Raw genomic sequence first — 24,787 nt, 5'->3', positions numbered from 1 at the left:
TCTAATGAAATGGCTCGACAAAATAAGCAGTCGCAATGATTGCATATCTAGATAAATAAAAGTTGAGATTAGCAATTGCACTGAAAAGTTGCATCGTTTAGCCCGCAAACTTACACGCAAAGAAACATCATGCCGTGGAGGTACGTGTACTGCCGATCTTGTAGAACCTGGTTCACCAGCACAATGGCGAAGAGCAATACACAAGTCTGCGACATTTCAAAGTAGAGGTCCATCTTGCGGCCGATGACCCAGCCAATGATGACAAGGGCAGGCAGGACAAAGAGCGCGATTTGCAGAATGCTGCCCACAATGACAGCAATGGCAAAGTCAATCTTTTGCCTTCTGGCAGCCGCCAGCACCTGCATCAGCTCAGGGGCATTGCTTGCCAACGGTATAATGACGAGGGCGATGAACGTCTGGCTGACGCGGAATGCCTTGACAATATCGTCGAGCCGCAGCATAATGTTATGTGTGCACTTGCCAATGACGAGGCAGCTGAGGGTCAGCGTTATGAGGACAATGGAAATGTCCTGCATGGACGGGGTGAATTCCGGGTCCGCGCCGCTTTCGCAGTCTCGCGCAGCCGTCTGCTGCGAAGCGGGGATAAGGTCATCGCTGTGGTCGCTCTCGGCGGCGGAGTCGTCGCCCTCCTCACCATCATCCTGATCGTCAAAGAGGGAGCGGTGTGTCTTGTGCTGGAAATACAGGTAGGCGACGTAGATGAGCAGCAGGACGATGCTGGTCGCGCGGCTAAAAGACACGATGCGCTGCTTCATGTCGGAGCCCTTGCCGTTGGAGGAGCGGGGGATGGCGGCGTACAGCGCGGTGGGCAGCACCATGGCCATGGACGCCACGAGCATCAGCGACGACAGCGAGTCGACGAGCGCCGAGTTGACGACGATGACGCCCTTGGAGCGCGCGCCGACAATGATGCAAATCCCCTGCACCAGCAGAATGTCGTTGAGGATGCTGCCCATCATGACCGACTGCGCCGCGCCGACGTTGTTTTGCGTAATGGCAAGCAGGCCGACCTAGTGTGAGAATGGTTAGCCATCAATCGTCTCAATTTTTTTCTAACAGAAAAAGAATGGCAAGATTCACTGACAATTAGCTCAACCGTGTTCCCTAGCGACGCATTCACCAGCCCGCCGAGCAAGCCTCCCCAGCGCTCGCTGAGCGTGTCTGACGCATCCGAGATGAGCCCCGACAGCGGGATGATGGCGAGGAAGTTGTACAGGAAGACGGCCACGGGACTCCACGAGTAGGCCGAGGCGACGAAGCCCAGCGGCGCGCACACCAGCAGCAAGTTCAAGCTCAGGTACCGGCGCACCTGGCGCATCAAGCCTAATCGCGGCATTCTCTCTCAAGCTTGAGCAGCGTTTTCTTGGTAGAGAGGAGAAGACGCACGCACGCTAACTAGCGCAGCGGTTCTCGGCAAGCAAAAAAGATGGCTGGCTAGTTGGCCGACGGTGAGAAGGGGGGGGCTAAACCCGCGCCGGCTCCTCCCGCGAAACACTGCCTAGTTAAAGAGGGTGCAGTAAATCTCAAGTCTAGCCACCTTAGAGCTTAAGTTAGTATAGAAACGTGGGATAGAAAGTGGTAGAAAAAATATATTTATATAGTAGCTATATAGAATATAAATTATAAATATAGGTAACCTCTAACTACTTATATTTTTAGTATAAAAGAAGGTACTATTTAATAAAAGAATATAATAAAAAAAGTATTTATTAAATAAATTATAATAGTATAATTAATAAAAATAAAAAATAAATAAATTAGGGTTAATTATATAATTAAACCCTTTTATTATCTTTAATATAGTTAATAAGTGAGGTGTAGATAAGTAAGTCACGCACTTAGGTATTTTTTCCTTATACACACTATAAAAAAAGCACCTAAAAATTATTAGTACACTTTACTAATTTTTAGGTACTTTTTTATAAGGTATACTACTAAAAAATACCTAAGTGTATCACTCACTTATCTATATAACTTACTTCTTAACTATATTATATAAATATAAAAACTATATAAAAACTAGCTAATAAAAATAATATAATATATTTAATTATAAGAATTAAGGATAAAAATACTATTTTTTATAAAACTAACTAAAAAGCTTAAATAACTATAAATATCACTTTTAAAAGTCTTATCTAATAGAGGTCTAGGCCTACCTAAGTTATAAGGGGCCCTACCCACCTAATTTACTAGGTAACCTACCCCTCTTTCCATCTTATAACCCCTTACTAAGTAGCTAAAATAGTCTACTAAATAGACATTATAATATAAGCTCTTATAGTTACTCTTAAGGCACCCTATAGTAGTAAAACCTCTAAGGTTACTAGCCTAGCTAGAATATCTAGCTATTAGTTTAATTAAACCTATATCTAAGCGATTAAGTAAGGCTTTAACCTAAATCTTTAACTAATTATTATTAAGAATACCTATCTTAAAGATACCTTATAAAGTAACTCACTAAGTAAATAAATAATAGAGAACTAAAAGGCTATCTTAAAGAAGATTAATCTAGATAGGTAGAGTAAAGAGAAGATATATAGTATACTTATTAGAGAGTTAACTAAAACTAGAATTCCTATTTTAGGGCTAACTATATAGTATATCTTATAGAAAGTACGCTTTTAGAAGATAAAGCTAATAAGGAAGTCTAGTCTAATATAAAAGATAAAAGATAAGAGAGTATATTAGTACTAAAAGTAAAAGAATTAAAGTCTTAAAGACTAGAAGAAGGTTATTTAGTCTAATAAGGTCTTTACTATTCTTTTATATTACTAAAGAAGCTATTACTTTTAAGAGTAACTTAAAAAGGCCTTCCTTTATAACTATATTTATAAGTATTAAAAAGACACTTTTAAATTTTTATTATAAAACTATTTCTTCTTTTTTAATAAAAAAGGCCCTAACTACTATTAGAAGTTAAATATAGCTTAAAATTAATACCTTATAAAGATAATAGTAAAAGAATTAAATACTAAATTAGAGCTTTTAGTATAAAAGATATAGAAATTAAATATATAAATATACTAATTAGAGCTTTACTAAAAGCCTAAAAGATAGCCTTAATAGTACTAAAATTAATATTATAAAAAGCTCTTTTATAGCTTTAAAAAAGGTATTAATTAATATACTTAATATACTTAATATACTTAATATACTTAATAAGTAAATAGTATAGATAAATAAGTAGTATAAATAAGTAAGTAATATAATATAGTTAATAAGTAAGTCGCCTAAATAAGCGAGTCACTTACTCTACCTAGTTTTTAGTACCCTTTATCTGAATACTTTTATAACTTAATAATAATTTATAGAAATCCCTTTAAAAAAGGTAGGTATTATTCTTACCTTTTAGGCTTTTAAAAAAGACTTAAAACTAAATTATAGAGAAGCTATATTAATCTATAATATACTTTAAATAACTATTTATAACTAATATAATAGCTAAGTTATATAATATAACTTTATACTTAATTTAAAAAAACTTACTAATTTAAAAAAGAGAGTTATAATAAAATATATTCTCTAATTAGATTTATAAGGACTTCCCTTTTAGTATATAAATATAGAAGATATAGTAAATTAATTACTTATTAAATATAATAATAAATATATTAGAATATATTAGATAAAAAACCTTATATAATAATAATTAAAACTTATTATAATATAGTTAATAAATAAGTAGTATAAATAAGTAAGTAGTATATCTCTACTATAAAACACTAACTTTTATCTTTATATTATAATTATTTAATAATAACTTATAGATAATACTTTTATAGAAGGTAATATAATTCTTACCTTATTTATTATTAAAAAGTTACTTAAATTAAGTATCTATAAAGTAATAAAAATTTATAATATCCTTATAATAACTATCTAATACTAATATAATAGCTAAAACTTATAATATAATTATACTATTAATTTAAAAAAGCTTACTAATTTAGAAAAAAGAGTTATAATAAAATATATTCTTTAATTAAATTTATAAAGCTTTCCCTTTTAGTATATAAATATAGAAGATTTAATAAACTAACTATTAGTTAAATATAATAATAAATATATTAAAGTACACTAAATAAAAAACCTTATATAATAATAATTAAAGCTTATTATATATTTTTAATAAAAATATAATTATTAGAAGGCTAAATATAAAAATCTAACTATTATTTATAGTTAATTTATACTCTTAAAAAATATAATTATAAAATATAGTATTATAGAGTTTAATATTTATAACTTTAATAAAATTAGGTTTTTAATAAGCTTTATTATAATAAAAATAGTTATTATAAGCTCTAATTAGGTTAGAAAAGTAAAAGTAGTATAGTCTAATAATAAAAAATAGGTTATTATAATTTAGATAGTAAATTCTTAAAGCTTAATAGTACTATTATATATTATAATAAAAAGCTAAAAATACCTTATACCTTAATATAAAAATAAATACCTACTTTTAAATTAGTATATTAATATAAGCTTAAATAGTTAAATAATAAATAAAATTAGTATAGATTAAATTAAATATTCTAATAAATATATAAAAGATTAAAAAAAAAGTAATTATTACCTTTTAATTTTAAATAACTATAAAAGTTACTATTTAATTACTTTTAAGCTTTTCTATTAAAAAAAAGAATATTATTACTCTCTATATACCTATATATTCTTTTTATATATTCTAACTTTTAGATATTAGTTATTTTAATTTACTTAAAAGGGCTTATAAGTAATAAATTAAAGATTTTATAAAAGTTAATATTATATATATTATTAAAAATAACTTTTTCTTTATATTTTTTAATATTTTTAATAAGTTTATTATAAAAGAAAATATTTAAAATAGTTTTTAAAATATTAAAATTACCTTTTTTAATTTTAAAAAAGTTATTTTTATTTTAAAACTTAAGTTTATAATATTAAGTCTTTTAAACTTATATTTAAGATTAATTAAGTTTTAAGTCTTTTAAATACTAAGTATAGTAAATAAAGTAGTTTTATAGTCTTTAATTTTAAAAAAATAAATTACTAATTATTTAAATAGCTTTTTAACTAAAAGTCTTATAATACTTAATAGTTTTAAAAAAAAGTATAATAACTATTATATATAAAGTTATATTTTTATATACTTAAATATAAGGCCTTAAAGTTATAAATAAGCTAATTAGTAAGTACTAATAGGCTAAAAAAATAAAACTATAAACTAAAAGATCTCTTTTTATATAAAATATAAGAGATTTAAAAGAATAAATAGATATAAATAGTTAAATAAAAGATAAAATATAAGCTTATAGTTATTATAAAATAAAGGTTAAAATATATAGTTAGTAATATAATATATATAGTTAGACTAGTTATAATATATATACTTATATTATAAATATAAATATTAATAAAGAAGAGGATTTAAATTAATTTTAGATATTCTTTTATATTATAGTTAAGTTATTAATAGTTAAAAGAGAAAGGGTTAGGGAATATAAGTAACTTACTTATCTAAGTGACTTACTTATTAACTATATTAAGTTTTACTTTTTATACTTTTAATAAGATATTATATAATATTATAACTTATATAATACTATATACCCTAGTATATTATACTAAAAATACTATTATAATACTAATCTTTTTAACCTTTCTTATAATATACTAATAGTAACTAAAATTCTAAAAGAAATACTAAATTTCTACTTTTAGTTTTCTTTATTTATATATTCTTTTATATTATTTCTATTATTTTATTTTTACTTATTTTATTTATTTTAATACTATTATTTTTAATTTCTTTTAGTTATTCCTTTTAACTAATTTCTAATTTAGTTACTATATTAGTACTAATATAAATAACAAGTAATTTTATATAAAATATATTTATACTATATTATTATATTAGGTAGATATAAGTTAGAATATAGTAGTTAATAGTAAACTAGGATATATATGCCTTTTTAAGAAAAGAGAGGGGTACTTATTAGTATATTTTTAATTATATAAAAATAAATATAAAATAAATATAATTTTAACTTATAATACTTAATAGTTAAAATAATATTATATAACTATATTTTAATTTATAGCTTATAGAGAGTAGGATTTAGCTTATTAATATATTTAGCTTTTATAATTATTAAAATAATAATTATATTCTCTTTTATTTATAACTTTTTCTTTTATTAATAAATATAAATTATATAAAATAAAATATTTATAACTAAAAATATTATAATTAAACACTATATTATAATTAAGTCTATATTTAAGATATACTATACTATTTTTCCTATAAATAGTTAAAATAACTACTATATTAGAATTAAGATTAAGATTAAATTAAGCTAGCTATATCTTATATTCTATTCTAGAACTAATAATAGTAGGCCTTTAGTTATAGTTTTATACTTTAAGGTGTCTACTATTAGTATAAAGGTTAGTCTTAGTAACCCCACTAATATAGCTATAGTTAAATAGAAGGACCTATTATATATTAATAAGGCTATATATACTAAGTACACCTAGTCTATAAATCCTCCACTAGGTATAGAAATAGGCCGCTTAATAGTAGAGTAGTGGCCGTTTATATAGACGCGCATCTAGAACTAGGGCATAGATAGCACGAAGCCGACCGTAGCGATAAAACGCCACTAGAAGCTATCTAAAGAGGGAAGCGAGGAGATTATTACGCTATTTACGGGACAGGCTAGGATCGGGTAGTGCGGTACTTTAGCGATATATGAAAACTTAGGCGAAAGGTTCTATCACATGGCGCTTATCACGTTGAAAGGGCTTCTCGAGGGAGCACGATCCGGCCGCGTGCGTGCCAGACGGGCCTGGCAGCGGAGCCCTGGACAACGATGCCGAATAGGCATAGTATGTGAAATCGTGGGCCTTTATGGCTAATACAAGGGCTCACTTGATGTATTGGTTCGTAGCTTTGTGTTGACTAGACGAGTTGCCGTGATAGTTATGAGTGAATACAGCACATCCATTAATGTAAACTTGCGTTTCTTGAATACTGTTGTATAAAGTATTATTTTCAGGAGATTTCACTGGCTCATTGCCCTAGTATAGCAAAGTTGTAGATCGTGAAGGTAAACAAGTGTGGATTAATGAATTACAAAATCATTGAACTAACTACTCTTCTCCTTCTTCGTCGTCTTCTTCTCCTCCTCCTCATCGTCTTCAGCCTCTCTCTTTCTCTTCCCTTTATTCACTTCTTCTTCTTCTTCTTCTTCCTTCTCCTCCTGACTATCCTCGTCTTTCTCCTTCTTCTTCCTTTCCTTTCTTCTTCTTTTGGCCTCCTTTGCTCTTTCCCTCTTTGCCCTCATCCTCTCTTCCTTGTCTTTCTCTTCCTCTTCTCTCTTCCTCTTATCTTCCTCTTCTCGCTTCTTCTTCTCCTCTTCTGTCTCTTCGTCTTCGTCTTCTTCTTCTTCGGCCTCATCTTCGGCCTCGTCTTCGTCTTCGTCTTTTCCTTTTTCCTCCTCCTCCACCTCCTCGCCCCTCTCCCTCCTCTTCTGCCGCTGCCTCTGCCGCTGCTTCTTGGCCTTGCGGCTCTGCTGCGACTTTTCCTTGTTCTCTTCCGTCTCCGGCTTCTTTAATATGACAGAGATGGCGGGGGCAGACCGCCAGTGCATTGTATACCAGGCGCCCTGGTCCCGGAGCGCCTGGTTAGATAGTTGGACTGTAGCATGAGGTTCCTTTTGCGGGTCCTTCTCACTCGCGTGCGATTCATGTATGCCGTTCCTATTGTAGGCCTTTTTTTTAGATATTTGTGCCTGAAGATGATAGTGGACAGGAGAAGGGCTGTTTATAGTACGGTGTTGAGGGCCAAAGTAGACTTACATGACGTGCGCCTCGTCAAACACCAGGGCTCCCAGCTGGGCGTTTCCGGGCTCGTTTATATAATCGGCAAATTCGGCCCCATGCTTCTGCCGGAATTCCTTGCGAGAACTGGAATAGTACTTAATCGTAACAGGCATTTTTTGTGCTTATGTGTGTGTGTGTGTGCGCGCGCGCATTAACCAACAACATGTCTATAGGCCGATTACTTACATGGGCTTACGATTTCTACACCTCTTCACCTTTAGGTCGGCAGGAGCGTAACTGGCAGCCATATCTGTGGTAGGATGTGTTTCCTTGGGAGCATCTTGCCATCTCTAAGGTGTCAACCTCGTTGGCCTGGTTATGATAGCTCCATAACGCCCGACGCCTTACGCCAGGCTAGGTACACAGAGGTGGCATCACGGCGAATAAACTGCACAAGCTTGTGAGGGGAACACTTCCAACAAAACAATAAACGGAAGAAAAAAAGAGAAAAAGAGAAAAGAAAGACTATTTTTAGCCCCAATCTCAATCTCAGCCCGGCGCAGCTTGAGGGGCTCATGTTGTTGGCGGCCTGGCCGCATTACTCAAGTACTAACTAGTACAGCTACCAGGCGCCACCTAGGTATCTAGCTCAACACCTTAGTACGTATCTACCTTGATACGTATCTACCTTGATACGTATCTACCTTGATACGTATCTACCTTGATACGTATCTACCTTAGCATGTACCTATCTACCTATTTACGTACCCAGGTATCTATGCACGTGCACAGCCCCTACAAACACTTTAGCCTAACTTGGTGGCGATCACGCCAAAAAAAAATTGTGCCTTGCCCATTATCATCGACTCGGGAAAAAACTTCACCATTTTCCTTTCAGCGACTACGCAACAGAAAGGGATATTTTCATCAAAAAGTATTAGCCTATCACATCTGTATCGTCTCTTTCGCTATGTCAGCACCGTCTATCCCCCCCGCCATAAGCCGCAAACGCCGCTTAACTATTGCTGATATTCGGGACGGCTTTACTACACAACCTGTATCAAACCTACTTTGGAACCAAGAGTTCCTAAACTGCTACGACCTAGGTGGCTGCCATCCTATTTGCCTAGGAGATATCTTCAAGGACGGCCGGTATAAAGTTGTTCGAAAGCTAGGATGGGGCAACTCTTCCACCGTCTGGCTCGCTCAGGACACCATGTACGCCTATCTTTATCTTATTCCCTTCTGCATCCTATCACCTCTGTCTTGATATCTTGTTTGTGTTATTTGTCCATTTTGCTAACTCTAGACAGAACTGATATCTTGGTGGCACTAAAGATATCCAGGGCAGATATGAGCAGTGCCTCGAGGCGTGAAGTTTTGGCGCTGGAGGCTCTGCACGCTAGTAAAGTCACGTCGAAGCTGATGCCCGCACTCTATGATGACTTCGTTCATAATGGACCTAATGGTGCTCATCAATGTATCGTCATGCAGGTTCTTGGTCCCTCACTGAAAACCGTTATTGAGAGCTTTTATAGTGAGCGTATCGACCTAGAAGACTTACTACGGCTGGCGAGGCAGGTTCTCGATGCCACGGCAACATTACACGAAGCAGGCTTCGCACATGGAGGTATATAGCGATATCTTCTCGAGAACTATTAGGGCTGACACTATTTAGACATCGACTGCAGCAACATCGTCTTTTCTGTCAACAACTTAGCGAATGTCTCTAACGAAGCGTTCATCATAGCTCTTGGCAAGCTGAAAACGGCAGAGCTGCTACGAATAGATGCATCGCCGCTAGATGATAAACACTTGCCGGAGCAGCTCGTTGGTGCTGCAAAGTGGGACGACTGGATCGATGAGGATGAAGAGGATCTACGTTTTGTCGACGTATGTGATTTGTTTCGTGTTGGCGACCAGGTTCCGAGTAGTGAGGCTGAGCATAATGCAATATGCCCACCTGAGACGATATTTGAGGACACCTTTGACTACAGAGTTGACCTCTGGCGTGCTGGTCATGTTGTTAGTCTACCTTTCTCGCCTTGAAATAGCACACAAGACTGATAGAATATTCTGGCAGATTTATTCCCTCATTTTCGCATCATGTCCCTTCATGTATATGGGAGATGACGACTCTCTTGTGAATCAGATGATTGACTTTATCGGAGCGCTACCGCCTGAATGGGAGTCGCGACGGCAAAGAACCCGTGAAGCTTCAAGCGACCCTATTGAGACTTGTGAGTGGCACCTCTCGGTCAGCAAAGCGAGAACTAACATGATTCCCAGCATGCGACGCCAACTCGACCACGGAACTCGAGACGAGGTTCAAAGAAGATGTCCCAGAGCCAGAGCTCGCACCACTGCTCCCCGTCATCCAGGGGCTTATGCGTTTCCGACCCCAAGACCGAATCTCTGCCCGCGATGCGCTAGCACTCCTCGATTAGTAGATCGATTAGTATTAGACCGGCCGAGTTCGATCGTGGAACGAGGCTTGATGGCGTAATGGATGGCTTGCCGTGCCTCTTGGACTTAGCCCATACCCCCAACATTGAATATAATATAGATGATTGGGAGCTGTTAAATTCCGTGTCAATCTTTGACTACTCGTTACTCCTAATAAATTGCTCCTACGCTTCTATCGTGGTCGAATAACACGATGCGCTAGCGTCGGCTAACAGAGTTAGAGTCTGGCTTGGCCGTGCTCGATTCTATATAGGATCTCTAAATTTAAATATTCTATATACTATTTTGCGTTGTATAATTATCTAAAAACTTTTAAGTATAGCTATTCTTATTCTACTATACTATTTAAATAATACTTAGTCTACCTAAATAGACTTAAAGCTCTATTTTAATATAATTAAGGCAAAGACTATAAGCGCTGCTTTAAGCTAGTATATAGGCACCTTATAGCTAGCCTTATAGACACGTAGCTAGTTAAAGTTGCCTACTATCTTATACTTACTATACTTTTTACCACTAATAGTATAGTCCTAGATTTTAGCTAAGATAAACACTTAAGGCGTAATTAACTAAAGGGTGTTATAGTTATGTATCTAGTTGTTTATATTCTAAAAAAATAAAGAAAACAGTAAAATTATAAATAAAAACTACTTACTAGTATTACTAGCTTAAACTAGGATATTAATATTTAGCTTAATTACTTTAAATAAAGGTATAAGGAATAAGTAAGCGCCTATTAAATAATATTAGTTCTTAGAAGATAGTAAGTACTATTAAAAGAAAAGGGTTAAATATATACTAAATAGTAATTAATTTATAAGAGGAAAATTAGATATAGCCCTAATTGCCTTCTTAATAGATATACTAGTAAGATAGCTTATAAAGCTATTAGATAGGAAAGTCTCACTATTAGTGTAAATATTATATATGTTAAACTAGGCTAGCTGCTTAAGTAGGCTCTTAATATACTTACTATACGTGTTATTAGCTTATATATAGGTATTATTAGTATATCTATTATATAAGGGTATACATTTATTCTTCTAGTTATTATAAATAGATATAGTGCTCTTAGCGCTTAGTAAGGGGCGGTACTAGTTCTTAATAGTAAAGTTAATATATAATTAATATTAGTTCTCTATAAGATTTATGTGAGGAACCGGGGCGCTAGGTAAACCACTCGGCCACAGAGATCAAAAAGATCAAGCAATACCAGACCGTGGCCGAGTATCCCTAGCATCCACTATATAGCTTCGAGGTCCCTGACAGGCTGCCCTTCCTTCCACGTAGCCGTCCCTGGCTACTATAGGTCTTACCCACCTGTTAGACCACCTAGAAGTATATAGTGTTAGGACCCCTAGGCTCCCTGTGGCCGCCTCCACAGCTCACCTATCAGCGCGACGAAGATTAGCTGGTTGAACGCTAGTACCGATAACCCCGTACCGTAATACCCCAGCCAACCTAGCAACTATATCCACAGCCAGGATTCGAACCAGCGACCTCTTCTAGGCGCCTTCAGCTCGCAATCCTTAATACAGTGCACCGTGACGGTCTGGTATCCTGTGAGGAACCGGGGCGCTAGGTAAACCACTCGGCCACAGAGATCAAAAAGATCAAGCAATACCAGACCGTGGCCGAGTATCCCTAGCATCCACTATATAGCTTCGAGGTCCCTGACAATTTATTAGTATTTCTTTTTATTTTCTAAGTCCTAATATAGAAACTTATTAAAGTTAATCTAGCTATTATTAATATTTAAAGTAATAAGGTTAATCTTTTCGCTAATAATAGTACTACTATTAATAGTAGTGTTTTACTACTTAAAGTAGCATATAAATTTAAAGCTATAATAGTTACTATATAACTTAGTAAAAAGACTAAAGTTATATAAATTATATTTAAAGAGCTAAAAGAGAAAAGCTTATATTATCTTTTAAATAGTAAGAGTAGTATATAGTATTTAGTTAGCTATATTAATATTATTATAGTTAAAGCTAGTACTAATATAATTCTAAGAATATAAACACTAAAAAAAGCTATATACCTACTTATAGAATACTCTATATACTCTAATATTAAGGTATTACTCTTATATAGATAATATATTAAATATTAATATAATAGAGGGCACTTTTAAGTGACTAATTATAATCTTTAAGAATTAAGCTATTTTAAATTAAATTACTTTATATAAGTTAATTTTATATTATATAGGTTATAATATAGGCCTTAATATTAAGTTATTATTATAAGTTTAAAAAAAAAAACTTAAAAGAGTAATTCTTATTTATAAATATAAGGCTTTATAATTAATTAATTATAGTATTTTAAAAATATATTATATTAAAAGAAAAAAGGTTAAACTTTATTACTTACTATAAAGTATTAGGCTTTTTATAGTTATAATATAAAGGCAGTATAGTATATATATATTAAGTGTGTTATCTAGTATTATAATAAGTGGGGCAAAACATACTACTCGCTTATTTGCGCTACTCGCTTATTAATTATATTATAATATGTACTTACTATTTTCAAGAGATATAGGATATTAGACTTATAATAAGAGGTGGCTAGACTTCAGATTTACTATATACTCCTAGTTAAACCCGTGTATAGCGGCGGCGAATACACGGACAGTCTGGGAAATGAACCTGGGAAAGTTGGATTGTGGTTCAATAGCTGCTTGGCAGCTGTTGTTAGGGGCAGGAAACCACCGAGCTGCAATGGCGGGGACGCTTGGGCTTCGATCGGAAGACGGAGACAAGACCGGCAGTGAGGCAGCACAAGAAAAAATGACAGGCTGAGAAACCACTGTATCTAACCGACCGCTAGTTTATTGCAAGGCATCAACCCGCATGCAAGGTTGACGACGCTGGATTGTGACAAAAGATTTCAATCGCATCAAGTACTCTGATTCCAAATTGGAACTAAAAATAAAATGAAACAAAAATTACAAAATTCTGTTCAGTCTATGGAGATGGCAGTATTATTTCGTATACAACGTGCCAGCTCCTCTTCAATCCGACGTGCAACGTCATTTCACTTGTCCTCCTTGGTCAGCGAGGCGTGTCAGCTTCGCACAACTTCCTCTACAGTTTCCACATCCACGACAAAGAACCCCAGCGTGATCAGCATCAGCGGACACGAGAATGCCTGGCGCAAGATGGCCAAGAGTTCTGCATGGATTTGGAGTTGTCCAGACATTTTGGAGGCAGAAGGCCGGGCTCACTGTCTATCTGCACTCAAGTACAATGAGCGATTCGACCCGCAGACGGCTAACATAGACTTGCGCATTGACTGGATGGATTTCACGTTGGATGTTTTGACGTATGTTCCAGCGCTCTGGCGGCAGACTGGCACCAGCTAATATTTCTGTGCCGTCGATTCTCGATTCTCCGCAGGGCCAGAGATTCTGTCTTTCTTTACTTTTTGAGAAGCACAGCTAAAGAAAGAAACCCAAGCACGGAGCTGCAGCTGGTCGATGCCGCGTTTCATTTCCACCGGGGCGAGCTCGAGATGCAAAACAGCAACCACCAGCGCCCATATATGGACCTTGGCCGTTGCGTGCAGCAACTCGAGACTCTCCTCAGTGAGGAAGCCAAAAGATCACACTCGTATTTCGAAATCGCCATCAACGAGTTTGGGTATGCTTGCCTGACGCAGTGGAAGCCCGATGAGGCCCTACGCGAGTCTCAGCGTTCGTACACGATTTTAAGAGACTTGCGCCAGCTTACGAAGCAAGCGACGACAATGGCCCAAATGAACATGGCACTCGTGCATGACAGCCTGGGGCATCACGAAAAGTCAGCGCAAATGTTTGAGCAGGTTTTGGCCAAACGCATCGAACAGCTGGGCGAGGACGACCACTCTTCCTTTGTGTAAGTGCGGCGGGTTTATACTGGCGCTTTCAATAGCTGACTGCCATGGGAGTGGAAAACCGTACCTCGGCTGGGGTAATGCGATGGCCGCTCAGGGCCGGCTAGACAAGAGCTTCAAGCTGCAAGTTCGATGCCTCGAGCACAAGCGATCGGTGGGAAACCTCCACCACCAGGACTGGAGATGGCTGGGTCAAAGACTCTGACTACTTTGCACGCGTTGGGGACAGCCCAACAGCGCTGCAAGTAGAATGCTTGAGCAACACAAGTCGTGCTTTTTCTTTCATACGAATGGCATACTGCGGCGCTTTGTTGGATCAGGCTCTCGAGATCTTCTACTCGGACGCCCATCACAATTCCGAGGCCGCCCGCGCCAACTACAAAAAGGGCCGTGTTTTGCAACGCACCGGGCGAGAGGAAGAATCCAGGGCGGTTTCTGACAGAGCACTTGGCATTTGCAACAGCATGGTTCCGGCAGAAGATTGCGCGGGCAAGACTGAAGATTTGGATGAGGAAGATTTCGATCCTTGGGTCATGTTCTTGTAACTCGATGATCAATGTTTCTGATAAATGGTACATATCAGCGTCTTCTCCGCTTAAAAAAGGGCCATTCCTGTAGCAAATATTACATGTCACAGTAACAAATGACGCTACTGTTATGAAAAAAAGAAACTTGCAGAATGTTTCATTAATTTTACTCTTAGTTTTGAATGCTCTTATCTTTTTATTTTTAGATATATCTTTTTCTTCTCCTTGTTGGTTCTCTCCAGTTTCTTCGTTCTCTCCGCTCTCTCCGTCCTCTCCGTTCTCCCCGTCCTCTCTGTTCTCTCTGTTCTCTCTGTCCTCCTTCTCTCTATTCTCTTAGCGCTTTATTCTTCCTCCTCTGATCTTTCTGATCTTCTGTATTTTTCTTTCTCTTTTCCTATATATAGCAAATGATAACTAGAAGCCTTCTTTTAGCACCCCCCCCCCCCCCCCCCCCCGTGGGCGAACGTAGGCGAGCTCAGCCTGAAAACTGTACTTATACCCTGGCAGTTTCGCGAAGAAACACGGGCGGGGGAAAGAGAAGCCCGCGATTCGTTTCTAGTGCGCTCGCTAGCCGAGGGTTCCGTTCTTTTAATTTACATTTTGCGATCGAGGGTTCCGTTCTTTTAATTTACATTTTGCGATCGAGGGTAGGGTGTTCCGGTTTAGCTGCCGATCAAGACGCCCAGCTGTGCTCAGCCCAGAACCCCCCCCCCGGTCCTGCTCGCAAGAACAGCAGGTGCTGTCAATGTCCACTTTCGTAAGGTGCAAGCCACCGACTGCGTTCCAAGACATTCGGAGACAAAAGCCTTAACGTCATGCAGAGGGCAAATTTAAGGCCGCTGACTGCAGGTGTAAATCGACGAGGCGCTGTCCCCCTTTGTTTTTCGGACGAGGGAAAACGGGCTGAAACAGACACCAGGGCGAAAAGGGACACGGATTGGCAGGCAAGTGACAACAGGCGCCGGAGCAGAGATTGACAGAGGAGAAATGACAGCAGGCGCCTGGGCCAGCCACGCCGCTGATCTGATGTGCCGCTGCAGATAACAAGGGTTGGGAGAGGAGCACACTTTATTAGTATCTAGGCCTGTGGCTGCCAACGTCTGCCTTGTGGACGCCACTTTCTGGCGTCTTGTCCGTTCGGTTTTTTTTTTTTAATCTCTCGACGCCTTGCCTGATTCCCCCACGGTTCGTGTCCTCGCTCAAGGATGTTGCTCAAACGGGATCTCGCCTAAATTTACAACAGCCCGTCATCATTTAACGGTGATGCTCAGCTCTCTGGAAAATTCAACGCGTGTGCTCTGCCCCCCCCCCTTGTCCCATAAACGAAAAGGCAAGACGTTTCAGGGGTTCAGCCTGACATGCCGTTTTGGAACGCTCTGGCCAGGCGACCAAAGATGTTCCCTTCTGGAATGGATTCCCGAAAGTCTCGCTTCATCGATTCTAGGACTTCATGGTCTATGGAAAAGGAGAAAAACAAGATTGTCATTTGCTTGGCCATCATGCCAGGGGCTCGCGTCAGCCCATTTCAGCCCATGTTGCAACAACACACAGCGACCCCGCCTTGGCTGCTGCAAGTCGCTGAACGAACAAGCGCCCACTGGCTGAGCCAGGCGAGCCATCACTGGTAAGGGCAAGGATCTGCTTAAACGAAATGTACGCCGATGCCCCCTTCTAGAATAACACGAGGGAGCTTGCCATCTGTCGCTTGTCCGGGCGCCACGAACTTGAGATGCACGTTTGGCGTCTTGCCCACGCCTCGCAGCCGTCATTCTTCGGCACCACGCATGCAGGGGAAAGAAAGAGAAGAAGCTCAAATCACTTGTCATTTTTATGATGACGAGGCGCCCTGACAAGGCTGTTTCGTGCGTCTTCACCATCGCGCATCTCCGCATTGGCCTTTTCGTTGTCTGGGCTGTCAAGTGGGCGCTATTGGTGAAAGAGCGAGATCTGTGCTTCATCGGCACCTACTAAGGGCATCCGCGGATGGTATGGGACCGGGAAAGAGTTGTTGGGAAATGGTGTAATTAGCTGATATTCGCGCCAGCAAGAGTATGAGGACACGAGTCCTTCTGTTGTTTGCCTGCTGCATCGTTCTGTACCGATGACGTGAGGGCTGCAACTGACAACAGGCCGGATTCAGTGCGGCGGTGCTCACTTCTGAGCCAAGAGCCGGCATGGACAAGACCAAGAGTCCTAAAATTCAAGTTGGAGTCTTGCAGCGTCCTGACGTCCTGCAGCGTCCTGAGTGTTGCTCCGCGCCCCCACCACCCTTGTCGTTCGGGGTCTTTGCCAGATGAGTACTGGCAGGACTCTCCCACGTTTTCGGTCAATCAAGATCCTTTCGCACTATCAAGGGGGGCAAGAGAGAAAATTTACTCCCAAAGTAGAGGTGTGGCGTTAACACACACACATACACACACACACACACACACACACACACACTGTATCGGTATCGCGCCGACGTGGACGGGGTCGGCTCCAAGGCAAGACTGGCAGAGCAGAGCTTCCTCTGGCAGGCTCCTCGATATGAGAGGGATATAATTAGTACCTTGCACAGTTCGTGCAGTTGGCCTTTTGCTGCACATTGCTTTTGGAGCCAGCACTTGCATCTCAGCCAAAGAATCCCTGCCAGTTCCCTTCCCTCCTCTCCCACCACGTCGGTACAGCCAGTGGGTTTGGCCCTGGCGCTGTATTATTTAAAGAGCCGTCCTTCATGGAGCTCGAGAAACTTTGCTCCTTCTCTTCATTCCATCTTCTCGCTGCAAGCCCAGTGGTGTCTGTAACCTTTCAGTATCTACTCATCTGGCCTTCTTCCGACTTTGTCACCATGACCGACTCGACGACTGTCAACTGCTGCCGTGCCGAGTAAGTCTTCCCAACTTTGCCTCTTCAGGGGCCTCAGTACTGAGCCATGGCCGTCGCAGACTCGGAGACCTTAGAAGGAGCGGTCTATATGCCTCTACTGAAACCCTCGTCCTTGGCGAACCAAAGTAAGTCACTTCGTCACTCCAGTCGGGTCATCTCGTCAGCCACCTGCTACCAATGGCTACCAATGCTTACCAATTACCTTACGTAGGAGACGCTCAAACGAAACTCGATCGCAGGAAAAGAGAAGACTTGGTCTTCTCCGTGCCGAAGAAGAGTATGGCCTCGACGCCCCGGCCCACGGTCCCATACAGTGGCTGGTGCGGCAGTGACTGAACAGAGTACCACTGCAGAATTCCAAGCCCAGGTTCCATAGCTGTTTCGTTACATTCGTTCTGTTTAATTCCGTAGACGCAATAGAGGTTTTTCTAGTATTTCTCAAATTCCTATTCGATCCAAGTGACTTCGAGTTTGAAATTGGTGTGCTCTGTTTGTTCTCTGATTGCCTGCCAACTACCATGTTCCTTTAGCAGGAAACTGGAAGCTCACCAAAAGACTTTGTAGTTGTGACCTAAGTTTGGCTTTTCCTCCAATTTCCTTTTCTCACATTCCGTGGTGCGTGTGGAAAGCAATCTCAGTCGGCCCATTCTAGGGTATGATCCAATTGACTGTCGGCCTGCATTGGCATATCAGCATGTCTCAGAGCCTCAGTGCAGCTTTCAGCAATTTAATGGGTCGAGGAAAAAGAAATGAAAAAGGGTGAAACGTCCTGTTTTTACCCCATGGTCAGTACTTTCCATCCCGCAGCCTTTGCGGCCAAAGCTAGTCCGCGCAGCCTTGCCTGCTCTGATAGACGGACGGGCGTAGTTTCCCAAGGTTGATTCGCAGTCGTTGACCAGCTCGGCAGGCTTTGCAGCAAGGACATTTCCTCGTCGTGAACCTGCAAAAAAAGCGCTCACTCGGGCGGCCCCTGCACTGCACGGACACACCGCCGTCATATTCCACGCATATGCAAGCGAGCTATCAGAATCGTGTGGCGGGCGCGGCCTTGTCCCATCTGGCTGGGGGCCGGCGCTGTCGACAAGAGGGGACTAACAACCCACTCGTCCGTCCCAGCAGCTTGGAACCGGGACCGGGGAAGGGCGGGAACAACGCTACCGGGACAAGCGTTGGCCAACCCGCAAGAAGAGCAAAGACGATTGGAACGACGCAAGGACATCTCCACCGCCCCGGCCAGCTGGGTCAGACAGTCCCGACAAGGGGGAAAGAGAGATTGCAAGCATGTTGACACGTTGCCCGGGCCGTGGGGTCTGGCTCCTCTTCTGCCCATCTATCGTCGGCTGGGGCGCGCTGGTCAAAAAAAATGTTTTAGTGTATCCAGAGAGTCGGGTCCCAGGTCGTGCATGGGGGAATAAGCAACGAGTGCATAGGTGCGGGCGCGCCGCTCATGTCTCTCTTGCTGGCGCAGAGAGCTCCGGAGCAATGCGGTGGAGGAAAGAAGGCGAGAAGCTGAGAAATGATGCGACGATTTTTCCGTTCCGAGTAGCGACCAATATTGCCTGATGCCTGCCCCCTTGCCTCGTGCATCGATGTGCTGGCCGTCCCACTAACACGCATCCATGGCAGCGCTCTCTGAAGGCTTGAACCGCCAGCGGGACAAGACGCGATCCCGAAATGCGAACTACAACAAGGAGAGTTGATGATGCAAGTCTTCATGTTCGTGGCAGACCCGTCGTCTGTAGAGTACAGCCACAGGCCGTGCCAAAAGCCGGCCCCCAACGGTCGCGCTGGACTTCGTGCCTTTGCGAACCACTTGCGCCCGTCCCACGGACTCGCTGTAGTTTGTCAGCCAGGTACCGTCGCAAAGAGGCTGCCCAAAAGGCCAATTGATTCTCAATCAGGTGCAACCCAAAGGCGGTAACGGATCAATCAAATTGCCTTTCTTCTCCTGGCAATCACAGTTCAATCCGCGGTGACAGAAGGACGGTTGGTGTATTGGGCACCAATCCTTCTCTGTGTAACAAAAAGCTCAGCCTCGCCTAGCTAGCTATTGCATGAGATCTTGGTTGTGTGTGAGCCGCAACGCAATACATAAAACGCATCACATCCCTTGGCTACATGTGATATTAGTTCAGCGATCGGAAATAAAGTGATTTTCCATTCTCCATTTTACAGTGCACTGCTCTCTGCTGCCATTTCTTTCTCTTCTTTTTTGACAACTCTGCGCTGCAAGTCGTCGATCCATCTCGTTCAACATGGGCAGCTCAAGTAAGAAGCACACTACCAGCAAGGGCAGCAAAAGCGACGGCAAAAAAGTCAGCGCCGGCCAGGTAAACCCCAATGAGGCATACGATCCCAAGACTGAAGGGTAAGTTGTGAAGACGATATTCGCCCGCTCTTTTTTTCACTGGCTGACAATATGTCTGCGCCAAAGCTGCGACACAACCATGACTGCATCCTTTGGTTCTATTGAAGTGTGGAATGGGTATTCAGAGTGAGCAACATCATACACACACACACACACACATTGCTCATCTTAGCGACGTGCAGAACTTGCTAACATGTTGTGTTGTTGGCAGGCCCGAAACCTTGACGCAGGAAGTTGTGGATGCGCGAAAGGAGATGCGTCGCCAACCGACAAGCGACTTTGCCGACGGAAGTTGCGACAAGATGCTTCTTCGAACCGACACAAACCCCTACACCAACGAGGCGCCATACTCGAGCTCTTCCAAGAAGAATAGCAGCAGTAGTAAGAAGAAGAAGAAGAAGTGAAGAAAATGACGTCGAGTGCGTCGTTGTTTGGTATTGCATTTACATTTCCTTTTGAATTTTCCTTTACCAAGGACGGAACTGTTGGCGCGGCAAGAGCCGAGATGCCGCAACTTCTGTCATGTTGCTGGTGCTGTTCTGTATTTCCGCCAGATTGCAAACTGTTTTATTTTTGTCTGTCCTCGTTTTATGAGCTATTGAACATGTATTAGCGTCTGTAACAAGATGAAATTTCGCCCCTTACGTATCTATCTGATGTGAGATGCTGCGGTTTGCACGTTTGCGTGCTGAGCGTAAAAGCAAAGACTGCAGCCATCACTCACCACATTTCACAAAAACACACGTCACTTCGGCGCCCAAAGATCCTGAACAGGCGGTCAAGCGAGAGCTGCACCTTTTCCTTACTCCCGCCGGGGGAGTAGTTTGCTACCTACTTTGCAGCATCCCCTATGACTTGGGCTCAGACCGCAGAGTCCGCTCGCTGCCCTTGTACCTGTTCAAGATACACCTCGCTCGCTCGGGCACCAAGTGGCAAACTGAACACATCGTCAGCGATCCTGCAGTCATCACATGACGGCGCTGGCTGCTTCGTGTTGGGCAAAAGCCTCGCGATAACCATCATTCCGCTAAATAAGAAAACGGCCCAAGAAGGCGGGACACGCGCGCGCGCACCATCCAGCGAAGAAAGGCTACCACAGCCCAGCCCGGGCGAAAGCCGGCAAGAAGAGAAAAAGCTTGACGGAACGCCCGATAGTACAAGTGTCTAGGGATCAATTCGTTTCTAGTTTTCCCGCCCCCGGACAGGCCGCATCTGGAAATTCGCCTGTGCAAACCACGTGTACAGGTGACGTTCTAGCCGTGTGACGGGCAGCACCCTTGCAGAAACGCATATGCATCTTCCACTCCTGGCTACCCACGTATAGGGAAAAACCCAGAAAATGCCTGCCCAATGGGACGCTGTTAGTTTTTGGTCTAGCCGCCCGCTCTATTTCTTGCGGTCATGATCTTGGGGGCGGACCGGTATAAAGGGCATGGCGAATCAACATCTGGGCGGAGAGGCTGAGCCCGCGCGAGCGGCCGCATCTGGATGAGACTTGCAAGCCACACCTTTGACTTTGTAACGTAGTTTACATGTATTGGCATCATATGACCACCGGAAAACTTGATTTACAGCCCAAAGGAAGGGAAAAAAAAGTACTTGTGCGCGGTGCGCTGTCGCTCACTTGTTCGTTTTTTGGGTGCGGTTCTCTCCCCAGGCTGTACAGCATCCGTGTCCGTCACCTATGGGCCTTTTTTTTTTTTCCTTTGGCCTGTGGCCGTCGATCTGCAAGCCAAGGCGGCGCATTCCGTCCGAGCGAGTCGAAGCCCGTCTCCCGCCCAAAAATGGGTCATCGGAAATGCATGCCCGAGCCTGCAGGGAAAGCAGGAAGCGGTAACAAGGCACGCACGGCACCGGCAGCAAATCAGAGCATTTCCCTCGTCTACGTGTGTGACACATACTCTCTTTATTTTAGCAGAAACCGAGTCCAGATGATACTCGCTCGAGCTGGCCGCGGAGGCAGAGCCTGTCTTGTGTCGTGTGTGTGGTTGGGTCGTTGGGCAGCGAGCAAGGCAAGGCTGACAGAGGTGGCATATGACGGCATAGCTTCCCCGGCGTCGGAGGGAGGTCGGCCTGGAACCTTTTTCCTTTTTTTTTCCTTTTCTTTTTGTTACAAGTCTTTTTGCTTCAAGGGCAACGAGGCTGACAGAAGAGCGGCCACCGATACAAATCGGCCCAGGTACCCTTGCCTGGCCAACTAGTTACACGTCGTGGATACTTGCTTGTCCCAGCCTCACCTCACCCCTGTTCCTTCATCTGGTCACCAAGAGAGCAATCAGGCCCTCTCACCCACCCTGTGCATTATTTGGCGGGGTGATGATCTGCCTGCGGTGCGCTGGGGCTGCGAGCCGCCGCGCGCAGCACATCATCAGTCGAACACCATGTCGTGCACAGCCCCGGAGAGGCTTCAGCTCAAAGTGTACTTGCTCGTCTCAGAAGCAAGTGCGGCCCCCTTGCCGCGGAGAGACGAGATTGGACGTTGGGCATGAATCTTTTTTGAAATCCTGGCGGCATCACGATTCGGTTTGGGTTGTGCCCAAGGCTCTCCGCGGAAAGTGCGATCTAGACTTTGTCTGATTTGCCTTTTTTTTTTTCAGCCAGGGGTCCGAGTACAGGGGTGGGTGGCAACATGTCGACCATTATTCATCACGCGGCAGTCCAACGCATCTGGACGGCATGCGTGCAATGTCGCACATGAAGCCGCACTAGATTCCCACTGGCCGAACCGGGCAGCCGGGACCTGCCTGAGCTCTCGACGACTGGTGGTTGGGCGGCTCTTTTAGGGTGGCGTTTGGCTACACCAGTGTGAACAAAGTCACACAACAGATGGGGTCGCAATCATGGTCTGTTTTATTATGGTCCATCTCTTTTTTCCTTTCTTCTTTGTTCCTCCCTCTCCCGCTTACACTGCGGGGAGGAGGGGAGGGGGGGAGCGTAGTCGAGCGCCTAACGCAGACGTCCCATACGTCGCCTTGGTCCTTTTGAGTTACTGTCACAGTCCACTCTCTTCCCAATCACTTGATGAGGCGTAGTCACAGCTTCGAACCCAGCGATCGTGCGGTACCTGGTTGGCTGGTCAAGGGGCAGCGGTACATGCCCGTCCAAATGCTCAGTGTTTGCCGCTGCCTCATGTGTAATAATCCAAATCGGCTGCACACCCACAGACACACAGACACACAGACACACAGACAGACACATGCTTGCACTCTGCCGGTGTTGGGCGTAACAACGACAGAGGTATGGTATAGGGCACCAACGCACACACACACACACACACACGGCAATGCTGTACAACCCGACGTGTAACAGCACACGTACCGAGACAAGGAGGAAACTCGCCGTCCTCTACCCGATCGCGGCTCGAGGGCTTACGTTATAGACATTCGTGACGGGCGCGAAAGGTTGGGCGGGCTGCGCTTTTTGGGGGCCATTTGAGAGCGAAACGACATGTATAAGTCTATGAGGTCGCCCAAGTTTCCCCAGAGATGACGGCTCTTGGACACTTTACTTTTTCAATACCTCAATCTTTCCTTTATATAACATTGTTATCCTGTATAATACCCTTGCTAGATCCCTTGGTTCCCCACATCACTCTTTTGTATCTTGCTATTCGGCGCACAGCGCTTCTATACATTTACACTACAAATACACACATCTGCATCGCAACCTGCATTTGCGTAGGCCACCTACATCAAAGTTTGCATTCATTTACGTCGCAGCAATACTTTAACACGCAATAGACTCTTGTAGGTCTACGTCAGAATATATTCCCTTCATCTTCCATGCTCATGGCAAGCTTACCCGCGCACAAGCAGCCAACCATGACATCGCCTCCGCCGGCGTCATCTCTTGGCATGCATCTGCATCCGTCTTCCCCTAGACTGTAAGCCCCTCCCATGCCCTTCCGATCTCAACACCGTATTCAAAGTCTGCTAGGATACATGTCAAGAGAGCTCCGGGTCCCCTTTTACTTACACAAGTCCCTGCACCAACAGCCATCCCGACGACCCACCCCTCGGTGCTGCAGAGCCAAGTTCGGGTCCCGACCCCAGCATCCCGAGCTTCTGGTGCTCAACACTCGCGCTGTCCTCGCTTCCATCGTCATCGTCCCCGCCAGAATGCGGCCGCGACGACGGAATCGCCGCGTGGAGGGAGACGACGCCATTGGCCCGCCTACTCGCCCACCACCGCCGCGCCGAGGATGCGCAAGAGGAGTCTGCGCAAGCGCCTGCCGGTGCGCAGAACACGTCCGCTACGTCTGCTCGTGAGCCGACACGTCGAGCAGCCGTCGACCAAGGAGCCTCGTTGGAGCGGCGAGGAGAGAATGGCGGGCAGCAGGAACAAAGGAGTGACGAGAAGGGAAGACGAGCGGGGGATAGAACAGGGACGGCCAGGAGGTAGCGCGCGTGTCTTGCCAACGCTGAGCCAGTCTCGCAGGATTGATGGCGCGAGTTGTCATTTTACGGTATGTCGCATCTGTTCCCTTTCTTTCCTCGGCTGTATTATAGACTTCGGTAGACGTGTACATGTCACAGGGGGGGCGGCGTCTAGTATGGGATTGTACGACGGAGGCGGCAGCTGTCACAACCAGTCACAACCAGTACGACAGAACAGAGGGCACAAGCCAAGCGGTGCACAAGCAAACCTTTTCCCCAACTTGCTGGTCATGGGATAAGAGTCAAGCTTTGGGCGCCCGGTGTATGTTGCAACGTTTCATTGTTGTGCTGCAGGATATATTCTTTTATTTTGTTTTTGGAAATAATGCACAAATTGAGCATCTCCTATTCAACGCCAGTCCATGATCCCTTTGCCGCGTGTTGCCTAAAATGAGACAAGCGTTGTAGAA

At 42.7% G+C, this 24,787-nt stretch overlaps 7 protein-coding genes across 9 annotated transcripts; 5 read left to right on the top strand and 2 right to left on the bottom strand.

Moving 5' to 3' along the window:
- Position 1: 1 nt before the first annotated feature.
- On the bottom strand, positions 2–1,357 carry LMH87_005640 (uncharacterized protein; the record flags this gene model as incomplete). The annotated part of the gene is made up of 3 exons (XM_056203394.1): positions 2–47; positions 115–1,031; positions 1,106–1,357. The coding sequence occupies 3 exons, from the start codon at positions 1,355–1,357 to the stop codon at positions 2–4; spliced, it is 1,215 nt and encodes a 404-aa protein (XP_056058858.1).
- Positions 1,358–6,939: 5,582 nt separating this feature from the next.
- On the bottom strand, positions 6,940–8,009 carry LMH87_005639 (uncharacterized protein; the record flags this gene model as incomplete). The annotated part of the gene is made up of 3 exons (XM_056203393.1): positions 6,940–7,045; positions 7,672–7,773; positions 7,873–8,009. The coding sequence occupies 3 exons, from the start codon at positions 8,007–8,009 to the stop codon at positions 6,940–6,942; spliced, it is 345 nt and encodes a 114-aa protein (XP_056058857.1).
- A 797-nt stretch (positions 8,010–8,806) lies between these two features.
- Positions 8,807–10,283, top strand: LMH87_005638 (uncharacterized protein; the record flags this gene model as incomplete). The annotated part of the gene is made up of 5 exons (XM_056203392.1): positions 8,807–9,054; positions 9,150–9,466; positions 9,515–9,861; positions 9,920–10,076; positions 10,126–10,283. 5 exons carry the CDS (start codon positions 8,807–8,809, stop codon positions 10,281–10,283), a joined length of 1,227 nt encoding a protein of 408 aa, XP_056058856.1.
- Positions 10,284–13,243: 2,960 nt separating this feature from the next.
- LMH87_005637 (uncharacterized protein) lies at positions 13,244–14,386 on the top strand (the record flags this gene model as incomplete). Its single annotated transcript, XM_056203391.1, has 3 exons — positions 13,244–13,632; positions 13,707–14,183; positions 14,236–14,386. 3 exons carry the CDS (start codon positions 13,244–13,246, stop codon positions 14,384–14,386), a joined length of 1,017 nt encoding a protein of 338 aa, XP_056058855.1.
- A 3,035-nt stretch (positions 14,387–17,421) lies between these two features.
- Positions 17,422–17,905, top strand: LMH87_005636 (uncharacterized protein; the record flags this gene model as incomplete). Its single annotated transcript, XM_056203390.1, has 3 exons — positions 17,422–17,573; positions 17,633–17,698; positions 17,785–17,905. The coding sequence occupies 3 exons, from the start codon at positions 17,422–17,424 to the stop codon at positions 17,903–17,905; spliced, it is 339 nt and encodes a 112-aa protein (XP_056058854.1).
- A 1,923-nt stretch (positions 17,906–19,828) lies between these two features.
- On the top strand, positions 19,829–20,345 carry LMH87_005635 (uncharacterized protein; the record flags this gene model as incomplete). The annotated part of the gene is made up of 3 exons (XM_056203389.1): positions 19,829–19,941; positions 20,008–20,067; positions 20,153–20,345. The coding sequence occupies 3 exons, from the start codon at positions 19,829–19,831 to the stop codon at positions 20,343–20,345; spliced, it is 366 nt and encodes a 121-aa protein (XP_056058853.1).
- Positions 20,346–23,224: 2,879 nt separating this feature from the next.
- On the top strand, positions 23,225–24,616 carry LMH87_005634 (uncharacterized protein; the record flags this gene model as incomplete). 3 transcript variants are annotated; one of them, XM_056203387.1, is made up of 7 exons in its annotated part: positions 23,225–23,243; positions 23,563–23,618; positions 23,682–23,687; positions 23,754–23,824; positions 23,937–24,205; positions 24,379–24,406; positions 24,460–24,616. In XM_056203387.1, the coding sequence occupies 7 exons, from the start codon at positions 23,225–23,227 to the stop codon at positions 24,614–24,616; spliced, it is 606 nt and encodes a 201-aa protein (XP_056058850.1). The 3 variants fall into 3 exon arrangements, with proteins under 3 accessions (XP_056058850.1, XP_056058852.1, XP_056058851.1); XM_056203388.1 differs by having other exon boundaries at positions 23,757–23,824; positions 23,878–24,406; positions 24,460–24,492; XM_056203386.1 differs by having other exon boundaries at positions 23,878–24,406; positions 24,460–24,492.
- Between the last annotated feature and the right edge of the window lie 171 nt (positions 24,617–24,787).

This window comes from Akanthomyces muscarius, chromosome 1 (genome assembly GCF_028009165.1).
Source record: "Akanthomyces muscarius strain Ve6 chromosome 1, whole genome shotgun sequence".
Classification (NCBI taxonomy): domain Eukaryota; kingdom Fungi; phylum Ascomycota; class Sordariomycetes; order Hypocreales; family Cordycipitaceae; genus Akanthomyces; species Akanthomyces muscarius.
This window is presented reverse-complemented; position numbering and strand designations above follow the sequence as displayed.